This window comes from Caretta caretta, chromosome 7 (genome assembly GCF_965140235.1).
Source record: "Caretta caretta isolate rCarCar2 chromosome 7, rCarCar1.hap1, whole genome shotgun sequence".
In the NCBI taxonomy this organism is placed as follows: domain Eukaryota; kingdom Metazoa; phylum Chordata; order Testudines; family Cheloniidae; genus Caretta; species Caretta caretta.
Window position 1 is genome coordinate 29,336,621 of NC_134212.1, and position 22,776 is coordinate 29,359,396.

A 22,776-nucleotide genomic window follows, 5' to 3' on the forward strand; every position below is an offset into this window, starting at 1 on the left:
CTATACAGTTTGGTGGGTGTTTCCCTTGTTATTGCCTGGGCACAGCACAGAGCTCAAGGTTGTGCTTTAGCCCCATTGTGTGTGGGTATGACAGGGGTAATGAGTGTGTAGTAAATCAGGTTAAGCCTACAGCATACACTTGCCCACAGACAGAAGTAAATCTCAAGCCCCTTGTGTACCCACTCCCTTACCCTTGTGGGGGTGCTGAGAGCCATTGAACCCAACAGTAAACCGTGTATATGATGGAAACCACTTCAAGGCTGGGTGTTTGGCAGTACCCCCCAGCACTCATAGGGTGACCAGACATCCCATTTTTAAAGGGACAGTCCCATATTTAAGCCCTCCTGCAGATAACCTGACTTTTTCTTAAAATTGGGCTAATTGTCCCGTATTTTCTGTCTCCCGCGATCAGTACTGGCAGGTCCTGCTGCTGGCTGGATCCCTGCTTGCCAGCCGCCCACCCACCAGCAGTGGCCGGCAATGGGGGTGGGTGTGCAAGGCTGGTGGCAGGGCAAAGCTGCAGCATGCGGGGCCAGCTGCTCCCCATCCTGGTCTGTCAGTGCAGCACCCACAGCGTGCTGGCTCTTGCCCCCTGTCCCGTTTCTGGCCGGCACTGGTGCACTCTGCGGTGGCTGGCGAGTACAGCCAGTCACCAGGCAGCAGCCGGTTACATGTCACCACATCAGCCATTTACATGCTCCCCCCTCACTGTCCTCCCTGCTTTGCCCCTTTGCCCTTCCCAGCCCTGCATATCCCCTCCCCCCTCCCCAAGTGGGGCACGTCCCACTCCCAGTTCTGCATGGAGAACCAGCCCCTGGTCGTACTGCTCAGCTCACCAACAGCCTGGCCAGCAGGCTCCTTCCTTCCCCCACTGCCTCGGGCTGGGCTGGCACTCTGGTAAACCCCAAGACCCTCTGCCAGCCAGGAGGAGCCAAACCCTGCATGTGCCCCATAGGTGCTGACTTCTGCTCCCACCGGTGGGTGCTGACCCCTCTCTGCCCCTGGCCCCTCCCCTGCCCTGCCCCCCTTTCCGCCCCTGCCCTGCCCCCATTCCAACCCCTTCCCCACATTCCCGTCCCGGCCCCACCACTCCCCACTTCCTCCCCTGAGCGCACCATGTTCCTGCTTCTCCCCTTCCCTCCCAGCATGCCGCCAAACAACTGGCTGGCAGCGGCAAGGCGGGAAGAGCTGAGAGGTAGGGGGAGGAGCGGGGATGCAGCGTGCTCGGGGAGGAGGCAGTGGAGGAGGTGGGGCGCAGGTGCGGGGGGAGTTTGGCTGCTGGTGGGTGCAGAGCACCCACTAATTTTTCCCCATGGGTGCTCCACGGAGTCGGCGCCTATGCGCCCCGTTGAACTTGCTTGAATACGAGTAATTTTATCAGGTGTCCCATATTCAGCATAGGGAAATATGGTCACCCTAGTTGAGCATGATTGCAGCCTTTGGTCTTAGTCCCACAATTGACAGAAGTAGCTGGGTGGCCAGGATCAGAGCTCTCAAGAATGCAGGATTGGGGTCCTCTGAGCTACCTGTTCATTCCTTTTCCCCATGTATTTTTACATGCAGCACTTCCCACAAGCACTGGGTAGGATCAGGCCTAAGGTAAGGACTGCAGTACAGTGTCGTCATTTCTCGATATATATATATTCCTATTTTAACAGCAAAATGTGTCCACTCTTACTGATGAAGACTTTCAGTGAAAATGTAAACCCAGGGTTGTGAGTTCAGTCCTTGAGGGGGCCATTTAGGGATTTGGGGCAAAAATTGGGGATGGGTCCTGCTTTAAGCAGGGGGTTGGACTAGATGACCTCCTGAGGTTCCTTCCAACCCTGATATTCTATGATTCTATGTACATACAATATATTGAAAGAAACTGTCATTTAAAAACATATTCAAAGAATATTAAAGAGTGATTTGTTTATTTTCACAGTGTAGTTTGGTGAAACATAAGATGAACTGAAGGCTTTAGTGGAAGTAATAAAATTGACTGAGTAACTTCTGACCTGTTCACATTATTGCATTTTGGCACTGGACTGTGGTGGGACATATGAGGCATGTGGTGTTTAGGTTCCTGATTGTGGTAAAACCTTTGTTTTTCTGCTCTATCAGTGATTCATCTCATTGTGGCTCCTGTTTGTCACATGTTTTCTCTTTCACTCTGATGTAAAACTGTGCAATAGCCAGGAAGATAACTCTCCAGCTGTGCAAACAACAGATTTTTTAGTTCACTGGCTATTCTGAAAAAAAAATTGTTTTAAGTCCAACCAAAAATGATTTTTCCCTCCAAAAAAAGTTCAGCAAAACAAAAAGTGGGGAAAATAATTTGGGGTTGAATGAACTACTTTTGTTTGAAATGAAATGTTTCATTTTGATTTTGAGCCTTTTTAAAATGTTTTTAAATTGTTCTTAAATAAAACCGAAGGGAATTTCAAAATGAAAAGTGAGCTGAAAAGTCAAAATGTTTTGTTTTGAAAATGTCAAAAGGAAATGTTTCTATTTTTTTTTCAGGTTTTTTTCTTTCATCCGAAACAATCAGTGAAACCAACACAAATTTTGCAAAACATCTCAAGGTCATTTTTTTCACCAAAAATAGTTTTGGCTGAAAAATTTCACCCAGGTCTAATCCACTTGCCCGTTGTTAACCCTCTTTGACCTGAGTGGCTAATCAAAGTTTGAAGCCCTGGGTACACTCTATATAATAGTAGAAATTGATGAAAAATTTGGTGTTCTTTTTGATGCAATCTTCTTTCTTTACAAGGAATGTACAAAGTCCTGCTTCTCTGAATGCAGGAGGAACCCAAGGCAAAAGGAGTAGGCCATGTCTATGCTACAAGGACTATAGTGGGCTAACTATGGCGCCCTAGCTATGCTGGCATAACCCTGTAGCATAGACGCAGCCTACAATGAGGGAAGGCGTTTTTCCATTGCTGTAGGAATACCACCTCCCCAAGCGATGGTAGTTGGGTCGACAGAAGCATTATTCTGTCAATAGAGCTGCATCTGCACCAGGGGTTAGGTCAGCATAATTACATTGGTCAGGGTGTAGATTTTTCATCGCCGTGAGCACCCTAGCTATGTTGACCTAAATTTTAAGCATTGACCAGCCCTCAGCTTACAGGACCAAGCTTCTTTTCAGCCAGCATCCAGAACTTCTCTCTAGGTTTCTTTCAGGGTCAAACGGCACTTGCAAGCATTTGCTTGGATTTCTTCAGGCTGTCTGCCTGCCTCTGGTTTTGTGTTTTATATACACACACACTCCATCTGTCTCTGCCTCTCTCTCAAAACAATAATCAGCATAAATTCCCTCTGCCCACACAGTCCAAAACTCTTGAGTGTGTCACATAATCCTTTTTGTTTTAGGTCGGGGATTGTGATTAATTTGCCCACACATTTATGTTAATTGAAGTGTGTGTTCACACCCATCAATCTCAATAAGGTTTTAACTCAATCCATAACAAGGTTTCACCCAGCTCATAACATTATTTATTGATATTACAGTAGCACCAAGAGGACTCCATCAAGACTGGGACTCCATGCCACAGGCTTTACAAATACATATTAAGAAGCAATCACTGCCCTGAAGCTTGACTCAAATGTGTACTGTATTATTAGAGAGACAAGGATAAGGTCATATCTTTTATTGGACCAACTTCTGCTGGTGAAAGGGACAATTTCTCAAGCTCCATAGAGCTCTTCTTCAGAAGTTGGTCCAATGAAAGATATTACCTCACCCACCTTGTCTCTCATATGCTGGACTCAACACAGCTACAATAATACTGTATACAATACTATTAGTCACTTTCAGAACATGTTACTCACAAGGACCCTCTTACACAATATTGCCTCCTCTTACAGGTACCTGCTTGTGGATTTGAAATGCATTTCCCCTGGTAGCTGCAACAGTCTTAATTTTGTATAATATTAGCAAACAACTCGGTACCTCACTAAATCACTTAAACAATGGAACCCAAAGGTGATAACTATCCCTTTAGTTTTGGTGTCCGGAGAGAAGTCTATTCCAGGTACAGTGGGCTTCTCTATAGGCCTGATCCCAAGAATTTCTGTACATCTACAGCTTCCAGAGACATCAATGGTTTGGCCCAATTAAGAAAAAAAACAACCTCCGTCTCGGGATCCTGGCTTACCCAGTGACCACTTTGAAGCTGAGTAAATAATTTAACCTCTCTGTGCCCAGTTTCCCCACCTGTAAATTTGGTTAATACTGACTGCGCCTATCTCTTAGGGGGAGTGTGAGGCTTAATCAAATAATATTTGTGAAGCGCTTTGAGATCCTGGATGGAAGTTGCTATGTAACATAAGTGCTAATCATGATGATTACAAATGTTTTTATTCAGTGTAGAATCTTGAAAGGGTTTTTAGAGCATGTTTGTACTTGGCTTCTGTTGTGTAGCCATAGGGAGTGGAAAGGAATTTCAGTGCAGTGCATCACAAGCTGTAGTATTTCCCCAAAGTCTGATCTGTCATTCTAACCCACATGAATCTTTTGTTTTAGACATATTTTAGTTACAGATGTGGAAATACCAGGCAGTATTCTTTGTGGACTTTCAGTGAAGAACGTCCATATCCAGTAGCATATCATACCTACGGCTGAGTAGCCATTTCACTTCCCTCCACTATATGCTGCCAAAACAATATTGGCAGTGGAATTTGTTACACTGCTGGTGTGTTTGGTGTTTTGTAGAATCTCATCTCTCCAGTCCATTGCTATGAACTGTGGTTCTGGAACAAAGCTCTGGCTCAAAAATAACAAGACGGTAAATCACCAGAGTGAGAGTTAATGGCCACAGCAATTAGTCTGGGCCCAGCTCCATATGCTCAGCGATATCGACCGATGCTCTCTTCTGTCCCTGCTGTTCCTGCTACGTCTGCCTCGCCAAACAACACAACCTGCTGAAGTACATTGTTTCCAAATCAGCTGCTGATGCCAACATCAGCAAATCAGAGAGATCACCAAACCCCATGCTTGTCCACTGACAGTAATGTGAGTAAGTAAAGAACCATCTGTGATCTTTTATTTTTTTTAAAGAGAGAGAGAGAGAGAGAGAGAGAGAGAGAGAGAGAAAGTTGTAGATGTCATGTGAAAGTACTGAATGTTATGGGTTGGTGCCCTATTAAATGGGGTGTGCACAGTGGCAAGGCCCATCCAGATGCAAAGTAAAGTGATCGTGGCACTGTCTGTCCAATAAGTTTAACTTCGTAGCCTAGTAAAATGATAGAACAAACTTCTGTGACCATATGGTGACACATACGGTGTCAGATCTGGATCCTAGAATATAATGGCATGATCAGCAAGAAGTAGACTTGTTTACAATGAACAGACTATGCCAGACAAATTAGATGGTTCTGCAGCACATGAGGATACCCTTGCAATGGGGAAATTTTCCAGTTGTTGGACCCGCTGAATTTATAACCGTGTTGTGCTTGCAGATTGATACAAAGTAGTCTCAGCATGGCTGAGAATCTAGGCCAATGTGTCTTAATGGGTGGTACTTTATACTGTACTAAGAATAACTTGAGGCATCTCACCCTTCCTTCACTGGGCTTTTGTAGGGTGCTGATGAAGTGAGCTGTAGCTCACGAAAGCTTATGCTCAAATAAATTGGTTAGTCTCTAAGGTGCCACAAGTACTCCTTTTCTTTTTGCGAATACAGACTAACACAGCTGTTACTCTGAAACCAGTTTTAAAACTTACATTCAATATATACAACGTGGCAAACAAAATCATTGTTCTCAGATGGAAACTTGTTTTGATTTGAGCTTGGATTTGAGAGTATCTTTAGGGAAAGAAGGGTCTGATCTATAATCACTAGGAAAACAGAGCTAGTGGAAACAATGACACAGTCTGTCAGGGCAGCACAATTAGAGGTTATTGCTATCGTGATATGAAACAGATGGGAAATCTTGGTTCCTTCTGAAGAGGTCTTTGAAATAATGAGTCAAGCTGCATCCTTAAAAATCCTCCAATATTCTCCGGCAATGGCCCTGAACGCTATTGTAAGTAGTAAGTAGTATTGAGATGGCTGATGGCCCATTAAGTTAGGAAAGATGATCTTGTGGTTAAGGCACTGGACTGGAACTCAGGAGACTAGGGTCTGCACAGGCTCCTTGGACATGTGGGGCAAGTTACTTAATCTTTGCAACTCAGTTCCCTGTGTGTAAAGTGTTAATAGTGCTTCCTTCCTCCCACACCCAGCCGTTGTCCACCTTATCTGTTTAGATTGAAGTTCTCCAGGTCAGTGGTATAGGGGGCTTCTTGAAACTGGACTGCTCTCAGTAATGACCATTGTTGTCAAGTAGTGCAGTATTGGGTGCATGGATGGTGCCACTCAAGGGGACACTTGCTGAAGTTAAAGGCAGCCACACGCAGTAGTAATGGCTGCAAAGCAAAGCCCCCTGCATAAATACACCGACAACCTTTGTGTTGCTGCTGTGCCTTGCCCCTGCCCTGCATTCTCCGTTTTCTGCACCTTCCCTTTGCCTCTCATTTGTGTTTGCAGATGTGAGAAGCACCCTCGTGAGTCAAGAAATGCCCATCACCCTGTAGCCACCATCTGCCCTTGCCCTCCGGGCCTTCCCTCTCCCCATCACTAGGGTATCCCAGGGGAAGCAGACGGCACTTGCCTGCAGCCTCAGCCCAGTCCCGCTCGGTTTAGCTTCCTCCAGCCGGTCAGCCAGGCCAGGCCCCAGCTGCCGCGTTTGGGGATTATGTTATCAGCGCCAAGGCCAGGGATTAAGGGTGACTTCCAGGAAGGGGGAGGGGGTCCCACCCTCGCCAGCTGATCGTCAGGAGCCCCCTCCTGCCGTCCCAGCACCGGCTGGAAGTTCCGCGCCAGCCATCATCGGGCAAACAGCCAAGTCTTGGAGCAAGCAGGCGACCAAGCCCCTGCGGGGGTGGGTGCCCACGGGTCTCCAGCAGGTCGGGCTGCGCTTGGGGAGCTGCGTTCCCAGGCTCTCCCCTGCCTTTATCAGCCCCCCAAGTGCCCGGCCGGGGCTCGCCGCTGAGGAGCCGGTGTCGCGCCTCTGGCCCAGGCGAGACCAGCAGCAGGGGAGCTGGCTGACTGCAAATCTCTGGCTGCCAAGCGGTCCGGGGATCCCGGAGCGCAAAGGGGCAGGATGGAAGGAGACGCGTCTCCTGCAGCCCGGGCAAGCGGCTAGATCTGCAGATCGGCGGGAAGGGGAAGTGGGAGGGGGGGAGGTCTCCAGGTGCCAGCCCGTTTCCCCCGGCTGCGGCAGCTCGCAGGCGGCGGGGGCGGGGGGGGGGGGGAAGTGAGAGCCGCGAACCGGGGGAAGGAGAAGTGAGTGTGTCTGCGGGGGGCGGGAGGGGGCGCCCGGCCGGGCGGCCGCCGCGTGTCCTGCTGGGCAGCGAATCGCTCCGCCTCGGAGGGGCCGCGGGGAGCTGGAGGCGGCGAACCCTGCACCTGCGGGACGAGCTCGCCGGGCTCAACCCCAGCCGCGCGCGGAGGGCAGCCCGGGCGCCAGCCATGCAAACGGCCACCGCCTCCGGGCTGGATGTCTCGAGGCCGGGCGGGCCCCGGGAGGACGGGCGCAATGCCCCGAAGAACGACACAGGTAAGGGAGCCGGAGCTGCAGCAGCCCTGCCGAGCGCTGCTCCCGGGGCTGCGCCCGCCGACTGGTTGTGCCCGGTGTGCCGGCAGCTCCTGGCTGTGGGGGCCGGGCAGTCAGCCGGGCTGCTGCTGCTGCCGGAGCGGGGAGGGTCGGAGCTGTGGACGGGGGTACTCACACTGCTGGGGATTCACCCCACTTGCAGGGAACAGGGAGCAGCCTCTCAGTTCCGGGGTGTTTTTTTTTGGGGGGGGGGGGTCACCTTTTGCCCAGCGGGGTCAGACTTCAGCTCCAGTGCGGATTTGAAATGCACCGTAAACTTGCACTCGGAGCTGCGTGGTGGCTCCAAGCCAGGGGAGGAGAGCAGTCCGGACCCCTTTAAATGGCCTTCACTGGCCCTGACCTGCCGACTCTCTGCGGTAGCCATAGCTCAGTTTGCTGGATTTGGGACTCTCGGCTCCAAAGAGGCAAGTGGTGTCAAACGGGGTCATCAAGTAAGCTGGCTTCGTGCAGGCAGAGGACCTTAACGGAATGCAGCCGCATAACACATGTTCTAACAACGGGCGGTCCTTGTGGCACCTTGGAAACTAACCCATTTCTTTGCTCATAAGCTTTCCTGGGCTAGAACCCACTTCGCTTAACCTAGCCCAGGAAAGCTTATGCCCAAAGAAATGGGTTAGTCTCTAAAGTGCCACAAGGGCTCCTCGTCGTTTTTGCTGATACAGACTGACACGGCTGCCCCTCTGAAACCTGTCACAATGTCATAGCGTACAGGACAGTACTAGACCGAGCTGTGAGGCACTGGGCACCCTAGGAATAACTAATCCCTTTATTCTCAGGCGAGGACCACATCACGATGCAGGCTCCTTGGTCTTTTAAGAAGGGAGTTTGGAGTAATCAGCTTTGCTTCCTGCACTTTTTCAGTCAAAGCCAAAGCTGAGTTACAGTTTGGGCCAATCTGAGAGGAGAGGCCTGAGTACTCATTTTGAAGGTGCATCTCTGTTTCTGTTGGTATCACCCCCTACACAGAATTCCTTCTTTCTATCGCAGGTAATTATGTTGAGCTTGCACCGCTGAACTCAGTGAGCCTTTTGCCACTGACTTCAATGGGTGAAGGATTCATTCCTGCAAGAATTCCTGTAATCCATCCCTTCTAACCAGCCACCACCTTCTCAAAGTTTTCCAGATAAGTGAAAGAGGTTTAAATTAAGTGAGTCTCTGCAGATGACTTGGCCCTAATGTAGCTGCAATTCCATGGTAATCATTTCATAATAGCCTTTTAGTGGTAGTGATGGCTGGAAAGGTTCATGTACGTTGGTGTAATTGTATTGAAAAGCTGTCAAGACTCTATTCAGAGTAAAAGCTTTGAAAAAGATAAGGTGGAATATCGACATAATTCAGTTAGAAAGAAAAATGCGAGCTGCTTGCTTGGGACTTGTAAAGCATGTTCACTAGCAAGATGTTTTACAGAGCTGTGATTCCATTTACAATAATCATAGTAATAAATGATGTTGCCTTTAGAGGAAAAATTCTATTCCTAAATCTCTGCCTGTTATGATAGTTTTGATTAAATATTCGGTATCAGCAACCATTGCCTTGGTTTGCATTACGTTTAATAGATTGCGTACACTAGACCATATTGTCTATTATTGGGACACAAAGCATACCTCAATGAGTTTAACAACATGCTGAGCTATTGCATGGAAGTACTAATTAAGGACCTGATCTTGCTGTCCTTGCTCAGGCAAAAGGCCCAGCGAGTTCACTTTACTCACTTTGTTATACACTTTTGGATATGCAATACTGGTATGTTTGATCTGTGCAAGTATTTTGAAGAAACAAACATAAGAGGAATGCACCATGTTTTTAAGCCAACCCATGCAGGACAAGCTGGCTGCAATAACTAGCCTTTTTAAGTAGGCTGCTCCAGAAAGGATTTTATTGAACTTTAAATATAATGGAATGGAATTAAATTATGGTAAAAAGTTTGAAGTCATCTTCTTTGTGTGTGTGTGTATGTGTGTGTGTGTCCCATATTTATTTACAATGTGGTGGGGGGCATCTAAGAAACGCTTAGATTAATAGACATGTGAAATGAGAGTATCACTTTAAAGGGGAAAGGAATACATTTTCATTGTAATATCAGATTCAAAGATCTATGTTATTAAAATGAAATAATCTCCTGACAGCTACAGATTAACCTGGCAGAAAATGGAAAATCTCATTTTTCCTTGCACAACGAGTTAGTGGAATAGAATACCTACATGTTGAAAAAAGATTTAAGGCACAAACTAAAGCTCCAATTCTGCAATGTAATCTGACAGCATGGGTCCCAGCAGCTGTGCAGAGTCCCTTTAGCTTCAGTGAGGGTTGATGCTAGTGGATCCTGATGCAGGATCTGGCCCTAAAATATTAGGGAGTTTTACCATTGACTTTAATGGGAGCAGAGTTAGCCAAGTGCTGAGGGCTCTTGGAAATCCCGTCCTTTCTGTTCACAATTCAGCTTGTCCTCAAGAATGCCACGCTGCACTGATTTAATTTGCTTGTGTGGTTCTAACAGGCTATATTGATGATCTGATTTTAGCATACTGATAGAAATGATCAGACACATTCAGTCCAGCATTTTTTGGTAATGCTTTACATTATGTCTACTACATACGTTTAACCATCCATTAGATTTATTAGAACCATTCATATGAAAAATAACCAAGTTCTAGGAAACATGTATTGAGAATTAAGAGCTATGTGTAAACACAGATTGTATTGCTCTGCATTTATGCTTATTGACTTTTGCAAAATTGTCTGGCTCTGCTCCCTTCCCCTAGAGCGTCAGGTCAGTTTTGGGGCTTTGCTTTGGGCCCACAACTGAAACATGGCTTGTTGGTGACTTGTCCATTGGTGGCTCAGACCTTGTGCCAGTGTGGCCCATGGGTGAAATCCTGAACCCCCTGAAATCAATGGCAAAACTCCCATTGACTTCACTGAGCCTGGATTTTACCCCAGAAATCTGGTTCCACCAGGGCGAATCTGGCCTTGAATTAATTTAATTGCTTGGTAGCATATAGCACTTACCTGTAGGCTATCAAACCAGCCCATCTTATTGCACTTATGGCAGGCCTCAGTAAATGTTTTAAACAACAATTTATGTTTATTAATGTAGAATACCTGTGTTGACAGTAATACATTTTGTTGCTGTAATTAATGTCTGTTTCAGGCTAGCAAACTCTGTGTGTGTACATGTGCACATGTATGCATGTGCGAGTATGTGTGTGTAAAAGTTGGTGAGGTGAAATCTATCCCCTGGGCCAGGGTCTGGGGCTACTGAACCGTTCCGTTCCCTTTTCCGCATGAATTTCATCATAGTTAAATACCAATTCATTGTCATAAAAATGTTCATTGAATCAGCATCCTCTGACACAGTCTTTAAATCTGCACTAGTGGTTTGGATAGTCAACCAAAAGTTAGTTATCATGGACTAGTTGTCATATAATTCTAAATTATATCTTTATGTGAGACACTTAATTTAAAATGAGACCACATTATTTATGTGGGGATATTTGTAGGAGAAATGATATATGCAGAGTGCTGGTGACAAACTGAGTTTCCCCCAGGCCAACTGTTGTACTGTGCAAGATTTTTTTTCCTCTTTCATAGTACTGGTGATCATTTTTCATATTGCACAAGTGGCGTGTCTTCATTGTAAACTTCCAGACCACAAATGAGAAGATGGTGATAATGATCTATGTAGACAAACTCCCTCAGGCATCCCTTTTGCCGTCCATGAGAAAAGTGATGAAAAGTGTCTGTTTGCATTAATATGTTAATGAGAAAAGGCTAAAGAAAAGTTAAAAGATGTTCATCTACACAGTCTAACTTCTTTAAAAAGATTTTTAACTCAAAGGGAGTTACAGCTCCTCAAAATTCCCAGCAGTGAAGTTCAAACATGCTCCACTTTCTATGATGCTACCTCCCCAGGTTTCTGAGTGTAGGTTTTTCTGGCACATTTTCTCACCTTGACCGAAAATAGACTCCAGCAGAGTGTCCTACGTTCTCCTTTGTGATAAAATATTACGCAGTGGGCTAAGATCCTCAAAAAGGTACTTTAAACCTGAGCTATGTACGTTAGTATGTATTATACCATTCAGTCACAAGAAAAAATGTGTATTACTAGCAGCAGGCATGGCTAGAGCCACACACCAAAGAGATCAGAGTATTGCAAAAACCATGCTGGGGAAGATGCAGAGCACTGCACTACTAGACATATCTATGGAAGGAAGAGTCTGCAATAAAGGGCATAGTGTGTGAAAAGGTGAGGGAGACTGTTCCAGGTACCTTTGCCAAAGCTGAGATGACATCTTTCCCTGGCCCCATAGAATCATAGAATATAAGGGTTGGAAGGGACCCCAGAAGGTCATCTAGTCCAACCCCCTGCTCGAAGCAGGACCAAATCCCAGTTAAATCATCCCAGCCAGGGCTTTGTCAAGCCTGACCTTAAAAACCTCTAAGGAAGGAGATTCTACCACCTCCCTAGGTAACGCATTCCAGTGTTTCACCACCCTCTTAGTGAAAAAGTTTTTCCTAATATCCAACCTAAACCTCCCCCACTGCAACTTGAGACCATTACTCCTCGTTCTGTCATCTGCTACCATTGAGAACAGTCTAGAGCCATCCTCTTTGGAACCCCCTTTCAGGTAGTTGAAAGCAGCTATCAAATCCCCCCTCATTCTTCTCTTCTGCAGGCTAAACAATCCCAGCTCCCTCAGCCTCTCCTCATAACTCATGTGTTCCAGACCCCTAATCATTTTTGTTGCCCCAGTGCTTGTGTGATTAAACATCCACAAACACATTTACCTTTTCCATATCACTCTCTGAATTTTTGCCAGGAACAAGTTAATGCTACTTGGAGCAGCGTAAACTTATTGTTAGCATTTATACTGGTGGGCAGATATTCACTGTCCTCTCCTCCGATGCCTCCCCAGTTCTTTTGCACTGCTCTGAAAAAGCATCTGGAATGCTGATATAACTGGCTACCTGGGGAACCTCCTAGTGGAAGGAGCCAATGTAACTGCTCTGCCCCCAGTTTGTGGTCCCTAATGTGGGTGGCATGCCAGGGTTGGGAAAGGGAGCTTGGTCAGAGTGCTCCTCTGTTCTGTTGCCCCCTCAGCTGCTTGAATAGCCCGTTGAGGTCTTTTGCAGCCAAACACAGCCCAGAGCAGCCCTGAGGCTGCTGTAAGCTACACCTTGGGCTGATTGCATAGGTACGGGGTGGAGGGAGACATAATGGTGGTTTCTTATCACCCCCGCTGTGCTTTGCAACGGCACTAGTGCAGCTGAGGATCTGGCCCTTTGTTTTTCCGGTGTGGGGTATGCACAGCTGTACTTAGGCTTTGCCCTGACTCCTCGTGTGTTTCACCAGATCATTCCCTGATTTGGAGTTTGTAGCTATTTTGTGGATCTTCTGCATGGAACCATTTCATGTTGGAGGTTAGTGTGGCAGCACCACAAGGAAGAGACTTCAGAGCTTTTTGATAGAATTGCAGGCAGGTGTTGAAGTATGTTGGTACCTTAGAAGCCAAGAGAACATGTGCACAGAGATTTTATGGTTACTCTTCCTTTGTCCCGGAAGACCGAAGATAAGCTTGTTCTTCAAAGCCATGAACAGCTCTGCTCTGTACAAAGACTGGCAAGAGGCTCTTTGCTATTTTCCTGTGATCGGATGATGCATTTGAGTTTGTAGACTTGGGGAGAAAAAGACTCCAGGTTTCTTCTTAACTTCTATTTCCACTGGCCAAAATGTGAGACAACTTGGAATATATGGCTGGTAGTTTCTTCCATTTTTTACTATTGAGATCAACGTAAAATCTTTGATTATATAAGATAAAGAAGTAAAGGTAACAGTATTTCAGCTGATAAGGATGTGGGTTTATCTCCTATGTGACACGTAAAATTATTACAATTTTTGTATATGCCATAAAATCCTAGAACAGCATAAAACAGAGGTGGACAAGATTTATTAGGTCATCCAGTCCCGTCTCTGCCAATGCAAGATTGTTCCCTGCAGTATATTAGCCAGTGCTTTAGTCTGGTTTAGTTTTAAATTTAGTTTTAAATTACTCAGATTATACAGGTGAACTACATCTCGACTTCTGAGTTTCAGCTAAGGATGGACCAATTGGTTTGGATTGAAACTTTGAGATTTTAAAAATCTGAAGTCACATAGCTGTACACTTCCTGGTTTTGGTGTCACCAGGAAGATAAAACACCAAAAAACAATTGATTTGGCTGTTCCCATCCTGTCAGAACTGGGAAAGTCCTGAAATTCCAAGAGAGAGCCCAACATCACAAGATTTCTAGCCTAAGAGCTAAATCAAAGAGAACTGGATGCTTTTGGTTAAGTATCTAGTGTTAATTTCTGCTCACCTTCCTCAGGCAAGACTCCCATTATTTTCCATATAGACTAAGGAGCACAAGATTCAGCTCTTAATATTTGGGATAAATTATTTCAGTAGAACCCATTCACTCCCAAGCTAATTTCAGCATGGAAACTCTGACATGTTTTTTCTCAGCTGCAGTAGCTGATAAGCAACCGTTATTTTACAGGTCAGTATTGACTTTATCAAGAAATAAGAATAAGGCTGAAACGATTTACAGTCTTGCTGGAATACTGTTGTATCTTCCATGCGTCCCTTCTTTTGTTTGCTGCTTTTTGTTAGATGACAGATATTTTTAAACGCATAAGCTACAAAATGCAGAACCATTCGCAAAAAGATAGCAAGGTGCATTCGCTATTGGGGGCAAATAAACAAAACTCCCATTGTGCAGACAAATTTTTGATACAAGTCAGTGGTAGTTTTGCCAAAGGCCCAGATTTTTAAAGGTATTTTGGTGTTGCTGAGTTCAGCATTGCAGTGCCTAACTGATTCAGGAGCTTAAATTTCATTACTAAAAAGCGTTTAGGGACTTAGCCAAAATCCCGTTGGCTGTTGATGGGATTTAGGTTCCTAAATCAGGAGTTGCAATGTTGCAATGTTGAGTGCAGCAGTGCCTGAATACCTTTAAAAATCTGGGCCTAAGTGAGTAAGGATTGCACTGTTTGGCTTGTTATTGTCATTTCCTGGATATGGACTAATACTTGACTGCCATTTTAAAAGAGAATGGTAGAATATCCTATTGTATTCTTCTGTCTAAACACACAGACTCGCAGGCCATTGTATGACACTCTTAAAGTCATCAATAAATTAATTAAACAAATCATAAGGGGACGAACAGTTGGGAGGGATGCAGGTCTTCAGTATCTGAAATACGCATTCTGCAAGAAAAGGCAAGGGACAGCTCTGCTTTGGTACAGTAGCTCAGGATGCTAGCAGCTTTATGACAACTAATCTACAATGGTTCACTTTGCTTTTCCTTCTCATGACAGTAGTAAAAAACAGTAAGCCGCTTTCAGTTCCTGTCATCTTTCACTAATCCTCATGATCAGGGAAGCCAAAACCTGCATTTATTGGATTGTACTGTGAAGCATTTGTGGCTTTGCTTCTCAGGTTTGGAGAGATATCTCTTGGGATCCATTAATTCTTATTACAGGATCCAGTCCTGCAAGATGCTGAGCACCTACAATTCCTGCTAAAATCAAAGGTACTCAGCACCTTGCAGAATCAAGTCCATAAGCAGATCTTGTAAAGATAAAACATTCATCCTCTATGGCTTTTAGCTCAAGTTGCTGTTCGCTTTTAAACCCTTGCACATGCTTAATTCTGTGCCATTTAACAGTATTATTTTCCTACTAACACACGTGCACATGCATGCTTACCACATCTGTATCTATCTAGCTACACACACACCCTCCACCGTGAAAAGGATCTGGAATCCTGAAGTCTGACCTCAGCAGTGAAAAAATTTACATAGTCATAAGACTGCAGAGAAGATTGTTAAATCGGTCTATTTGGTTAGGTTCTCAATACATGAGTGATTTCTATCACCAAAATAAATTACATGTTATTGCTAATTAACACTGGTTTCTTCAAAAAAATCAATTATTCGCTGACAATTGCGAATGCTAGGTCACAGTTCTTTAGTACACACCTAGCAGCCTAAAACAGAAAACCAGTTAAAGAACAGCCTTCATTGTTCAAAAGCAAAAGGAACCATGCACAGGCCAGTATCCAGCATGGGAGAGAAGATACAGGCAAAATTCTCAACCCTTGAGCCTGCCTCTTTGCACAACTCAGGTGGCTTAAAGTGGACTCGCCTGACTCTAACTGGACAGCTGAGAATCACCCTAGTTTAGGGGAGCTATCAGATGGTATGAAGTGGTTTAACCAGTTCATGCACCAACTGCCCCTCCTCCCAGTGTAGTGGATGGGAGGGAGCATGTTGGGGGCAGGGTATAGCCTGCCAGCACTGACTCTGTTAATTCTCAACTGGGGCCTGGAGCCTGTTAGTGTGTGTTGGCACAGCCCCTAGGCTATTTTAACTTATGTTGGGGCCAGAGCAGTTTGAGAATTAGGGAGCTGTAACCAGTTCCCTGATATCTCTTCCCACTCCATTCCACTAGGCAGTTTTTGACCCAGGAGAGTGTGGGCTGCAGAATTTTCCTTATAGGGCCCACTCAGCTGGGAACTTTCTGCTTTGCACACAAGTTGTGAGCAAAAGACTGGCAATCCTGAGGTAAAAGGGAAAGACCACAGTCAGAGGCAGGATAGACATCTGGTTTGATGTGTTGTGTTAATTCCTGAATATATGTATTTTACACGCCTTTTTAATGTACCACACCAGATAGTCTAGACCTGCCACTCTCTATTGGGCCAAATTCCCAGCTGATGTATACTGGTGTTGCTTCATTGAAATCCAGTCTAGCTACACTGGTTTATACCAGCCGGGGGTCTGACTCATAATATGTCAAATGCAGATTAAAGCTCTGAAGCCAGGTTCTCTACCGTGCTCAGTTCAGTTGTAAGGAAGGGGGTCATCAGCTGGAGACTACCCTTCCCTGCCCACAACAGGATCCTGCAATTAAGCCTGTTGGGAGTGAGGCCTCGGAGGCAGCTACTCTGACTCTGTGCTAGCTGGATCTCCATTCCCTTTATAAAGGTAACAGAGCAGGCAAGTGAATCTGTCCCCTCATATATATGTACTACAAAGAATCCCGGTGAATAATAGTCTGTTCTGGGTTTAGGATCAGGCTCTCTTTTCTTCCTCATCAGAGAGCTTTTGCAGGCAGCATTTGAATCCCCCCACTTACATTGCAAATTAAATGAACCATTGAAGCCAATGAAAACATGGCAAACATCCTGATATTGTTATAGTAACATATTTTTTATTCATTTCTCCATCATGTGTGCTCAGATAACTGTTTTCTGTTCTTCTGCCTCTCCCCCAGGGCTACTGCGTACCTTAAATCCTCAGTCCCTCATATCTGATCAGCTCATTGCTCCCACTGCTTTATCCCTAGAGGATTAGCAGGGCACATCAATTATATATATGTGTGGGTCTGTGTAATATACTCAAGAGTATTATGGATAATATTGTGCTTGGTTTACAATTAAAGCCTTTTCTTCTTTCAGCCAGACACTTTCTACAGGCCAGGTCTAGTTTATGGGGCTGCGTTACTGTGTTTTGGGCTAACACAGCATGATATAGTGCAATATAAGGAAGACTGATGAATAGAGCAGCTTTTTTAAAACAGCATTTTCTGATCAGATATCTGCTGGACCAACCCACCTGTGCATATTTAGTAGTTTATCTCAGTAAGCCATGCTGGGTTTGAAACCCTGGGTAATTTATGAAGGCAATCTCTATCTGAAGCAAAAACAGAAAACTACATCTTTTCTGACCTTCTTTGGACATACTGTAATGTTCAGCTACTGATAGAAACAGATTGTTTATATTTTTAACTATTAAAAAAGGGGTGGGGGGCTATTAAAAAAAGGTTGCTGGTTTGTTTTCAGAGACAGTAAAACTGGTCAAAGATTAATTTACTGAGGCATTCAGAGGGATAGCTAAATATGGGTAAAAAATTATAGTTTTGTCTTTGCAAAACGTTCATAAGGATACTGGAAAGGTTTGCCAATTTTACAGAATTTCATAGAATTTATAAAGCTGCTATAACGTGGGCGGCAATTCACATAAGTAAAATAAAATAAAAATCTGCCCCAACATTATAGGTTCTAATATATGTTAATACATTAACTATCTGCAGCACATATCCTGCTACCATCCCCATTGGCAGCCTGCTCTGTAAATTGCCCTGGTGATCAAGTGTTAATAAATCTTCACTATCAGAGCCATATGAAAAATTCTTACCACTGGGCCCAAGGATGGGGAACAGGGAAGGAGATCTCCTTTTTACCTGTTTTGCAAAAAACAAAACAAAACCCCAAACCTCCTGCCCTTTTCCAGCACCTCCCCCACCCCCGCCACAAACATTTTGTGGTGCCCCTTAGAGGGTTTGAGTAGCTGTGGAGTGAAAAGCAAAGCCTGATAGCTTTCACAGCAAACTGGTCTTGCCCCATTGCTGACACTGTATTGTTATTAGAGCTGGAGAACAATTCCACTTCATAACAGTTTTCGAGGTTTTGGAATTTGATTTCATACAAAACCAAAAGCGTTCAAACATTTCCCTAAAACAGAATTGTCTTGAAACATCCTGTTTTCAGATTTGAATAGTCAGAATTTCAGCCTGGGTCTCTCCTCTCTTAGTAACCAGAGTCCACCTGGGACCTCAGAAACCTTCCTGTTCCTATCCAAAAATCGATACACCACCACAAAATGTTTTGGCTTCAGCAAAGCCACATCTTTCAATGAAAAACCATTTTGCAAAAATGTTTTGACTAGCTCGAACCATTGTGTTCTACCACGTGGACTGGCGTGGGCTGGCTCCTGAAAGCTTTTTGCCAATCAGCAATGCATATGCAATTTTCTGTTTGATGTCTTCCAACAATAGCTCCTATCTCCATTTTGAGCACTTGCCTTTTTGTTTCATGTGGTCATCATTTTGGGCAGGGACTGCCTTAATTTTTGTGGCTGGTAAAGCACCACACAAAGAGTTGATACTTAACAATTAATAAAAGGAATGTTCACGCCTATGCTATTCATAGTCTTCTCTCTTTATAAGATAGAGCAATGTGATTTAAAGGTTTTGACCTCATAAAAGATTACTAGTTCTATTATACCCGAGGCTCTTATATAGGCCTTATGAGAGAGTCACAAAAGTCAGAATCACTATGAAGAGCTTTTTTTTTCCCTCCGTGGAGATTTGATCTGCATGTCAGCAAGATGTTAAACTGGAGACTAAAATCTGAATTGTCATGAAACAATCACAAATGTACTATAGATGTGGCTTCTTTTGGTGACAGTTTTCATGCAGCTCTTGCATGATGACCCAAGACGTTTTGAACATTATCCCAAGATAGTACATGAAATTTCTTATGGATAAGGGAAAATTTTAACATTTCCTGTTGTCATTGTTTCAATTACAAAATATGGCTTCTGGTTAACCTATCATTTTGGACTGTCTGCAAAAATCCTGTGGTTGGCTGCACATGTTTAATGAATTAAATGTTATTCATGAGCACTGGGAAAAAATAATGATGGAAGCTGAAAATATTTTAGGTATAAAACTACAGACTTCACCAGCTTTCTGTCTAATAAATGAAATTGCTGCCAGAGAGGCTATTTCCCGGCCTCACAAAATCTGGTTAAGAAGAGACAGGGTGATCCTGAAGCAATGCTAATGTGACACAATGACTTTAGTGTCAGAGCGGATGATGTGAGTGTCAAGATCAGCTGCAGATGAAAGGATGCTATGTAGAATATTTAAGAGAGCAGTGAGTAATTTGATTACATTTAGTTACCTTTTTATGGTTGTTCACTAAGATCTTTGTACCTTTATTCAATGGAAAAAGATGAAATGATGAACTAGGGGGCCATAAAAAAGGGCCAAAGGGAAGTTGGCCCAGCAGAAGGAATTACCCTTTTTTCTCTCCTCCATTTTTATTATTCCTTGGTGAGAAAGGAAGTTGTATTGAGTGATGTACCTGAGCTGCAAATTCCAGATCCAAACTCGATTTGGTGTTGCCCAGATATAGACCCATAGTTTCACTGTTTGCATGAGTGGTTTTGTTTCATATCTTTTATAAAGATAGATGCCAGCTAGTGAAGCCAGATCCAAAACCTCTCCAAAGTTCACAGGTGTTCAGAGCCAGGGAGTTGGTTCAGGCCCCTCTTTGGCAGCATGTGGTATTTTAGAAACAGTTATATGTGTTTTTCTTTTTTGTAAACATTGATAATGCTCTTGTCAGTGACACAAAAATCAATCCTGATTGGGCTTTCAAAGTAGCATCTAAAACTTGATCCTACATTGCCTAGAAAGGACTGCAGGACTGGCCCTACCTGTCCAGAATGGTTTATTTATTGTGTGCTGGTTTTGTTCTGTTAGGTGGCATGCCTGTCTGCCTGGTCATTGTGTGTGCTTTACAGTATTTGATAGATTGAGTTTCTTAAAATTCTGACGAGAGAGCCAGTAATACTCCTGTTTTAAAATACTCTTAATTTTATCCTGTTTAAGCTCTCCATTTTGGAGACTAAGACTCAGGTTGTATATTTAGTAGAGCACGTATGTTATTTCTTACCTTATGTCCTTTATAATGGAATGGAGTGATCAGAAATCAATTACAGGATTAAATGACACCCAGAGGCAAAAGGGGAAGACAGAGTCACTACAGAAATAATTGATCCATTTACTAAATAAGTTAGTCACAAAAACAACAGTTGACATCACTTTCACAAGTAATTTTTATTTGTGAATGGTTTGCTTACAGGCATAATTCTGGTGAATTCCACAGCTGATTATATTTTTAAACAGAGAAATAGCAGTGAAGAGGTAAGTAAATGAATGCTTCTAGGTTGATGAAGCATTTCCATGCTGGCTAATGAAGTCATACATTTACTTCTCTGAGGTATTGTAGCTTATGGTTTTAATACTGTTGGTAAATGTACTAATAAAGTGCAGAAAAAAACTTGGCATTTACTTTACCAGAGACCTCTTTAAATATCTTGTTTTTCATTTGATTATTTTTATCAATTAGTTCTTTATTAGAAAAAATACTCACTACATCTCTCTTCATTAGATCTCAAAGTGAGATTTATGGACCAGAATAACTTTGCTTTGATGTAAACTGGGGGGAAAATCAATCGTGGAGTGCGGTACAGTGACCAGAGCAAATCCACTTTAAAAAAAGTAATCTAAGAGACATGAGGAAGAATCAGCTTACACAGATTTGACATATTCCTCATATTCAAAGTAGGGAGAATCACATATATTGTCAGTCAAACCCATCCAGCATTTTTCGTGATGTATAGTTTGGACTTCTTGTGGATTAATATACCCTTCAGGCAATGCAAAAAGGGAGAACTGCAGGATATAGAATCATCGAAATGTAGAATGGGAAGGGGCATTGAGAGGTCATCCAGTACAGCTTCCCATGCTGAGGCAGGACCAAGTATACCTAGACTGTTCATGACAGGTGTTTGTCTAGCCTGTTCTTAAAACCTCTAATGATGGGGATTCCAAAACCTCCCTTGGAAGCCTATTCCAGAGTTTAATTATCCTTCTAGTTAAAAGTTTTTTCTTAATATCTAACCTAAATCTCCCTTGCTGCAAATTAAGCCCCTTACAGTTTTTGTACTACCGTCAGTGGATGCAGAGAACAATTGATCATAGTCCTCTTTGTAACAGTCCTTAACATATTTGAAAAGAGTTATCTGGTCCCTCTCAGTCTTCTTTTCTCAAGACTAAACATCCCCAGGTTTTTTTTTAACCTTTCCTCACAGGTCTGGTTTTCCGACCTTTTATCAATTGATTGCTTTCCTCTGGACTCTCTCCAAGTTATCCACATCTTTTCTAAAGTGTGGCACCGAGAACTGGACACAGTACTCCAACTGAGGTCTCATCAGTGCCAAGTAGAAAAGGACAGTTACCTCCTGGGTCTTATATATGACACTCCTGTTAATACACCTTAGGATGATATTAGCTTTTTCACAACTGCATCACATCATTGATTCATATTCAGTTTGTGATCCACTGTAACCCCAGATCTTTTTCAGCAGTACTACTATATAGTCAGTTATTCCCCATTTTGTAGATGTGCATTTGATTTTTTTCCCTGAGTGCAGTATTTTGTACTTTATTGAATTTCATCTTGTTGATTTCAGACCAGTTCTCCAGTTTGTCAAGGTTATTTTGAATTCTAATCCTGTCCTCCAAAGTGCTTGCAACCCCTCCCCACTTGGTGTCATCCACAAATTTTATAAACATGTTCAATTTTCCAAGTCATTATTTAAAATATTCAATAGAACTGGACAAAGGACAGACCCCTCTGGGAGCCCACTAGATACATACCCCAGTTTGACAGCAAACCATTGATAACTACTCTTTGAGTATGTTTTCTCAGCCAGTTTTGCCACACACCTTATAGTAATTTCATCTAGACCAGGGGTGGGCAAACTATGGCCTAGGGGCCGCATCCAGCCCTTCAGACATTTTAATTCAGCCCTCAGGCTCCGGCTGGGGAGCAGGATTGGGGTTGGCCCTGCTCCATGAGTTCTGTGGCTCTGCATGCTCCCAGAAGCAGCGGCATGTCCCTCCTCTGGCTCCTAAGCATAGGGGCAGTCAGGGGGCTCCACACGCTGCCTCCCCTGCCCCAAGCACAGCCCCCACAGCTCCCATTGGCCGGGAACCTTGGCCAATGGGAGCTGCAGGGGCAGCGCCTGCAGATGGGGCAACACACAGAGCTGCCTGGCCATGCCTCTGCATAGAAGCTGGAGGGAGGACATGCTGCTACTTCCAAGAGCTGCCTGAGGGAAGCGCTGCCTGGAGCCTGCACCCCTGACCCCCTCCTAGGCCCCAGCTCCCTGCCCCAGCCCTGATCCCTCTCCCGCCCTCCAAATGCCTCGGTCCCAGCCTGGGGCACCCCCCTGCAGCCCCAAATCCTCATCTCTAGCCCCAGCCCAGAGCCCACACCCCAACCCCCAATTTCATGAGCATTCATGGCCTGCCATACAATTTCCATACCCAGATGGGGCCCTCAGGCCAAAAAGTTTGCCTACCCCTGATCTAGACCTAAGTTTCCTAATATGTTTCTGAAAATATCACGTGAGATGGTGTCAAAAGCCTTACTAAAATCAAGATATATCAGG

The 22,776-nt window shown here is 44.3% G+C and overlaps 1 protein-coding gene across 3 annotated transcripts in view; it reads left to right on the forward strand.

Annotated features, from left to right (window-relative positions):
- The first annotated feature begins 7,309 nt into the window (after nt 1-7,309).
- Nucleotides 7,310-22,776, forward strand: part of SUSD3 (sushi domain containing 3) — a 52,410-nt gene continuing 36,943 nt past the window's right edge. For all 3 annotated transcript variants that reach the window (XR_012669233.1, XM_048858508.2, XM_048858509.2), the window contains exon 1: nt 7,310-7,587. Coding sequence is in view for 2 of the 3 variants with exons in the window: in XM_048858508.2 (XP_048714465.1) it covers nt 7,500-7,587 (88 nt within the window). In the remaining variant the exon portion in view is untranslated. The remainder of the gene's footprint in view (nt 7,588-22,776) is intronic.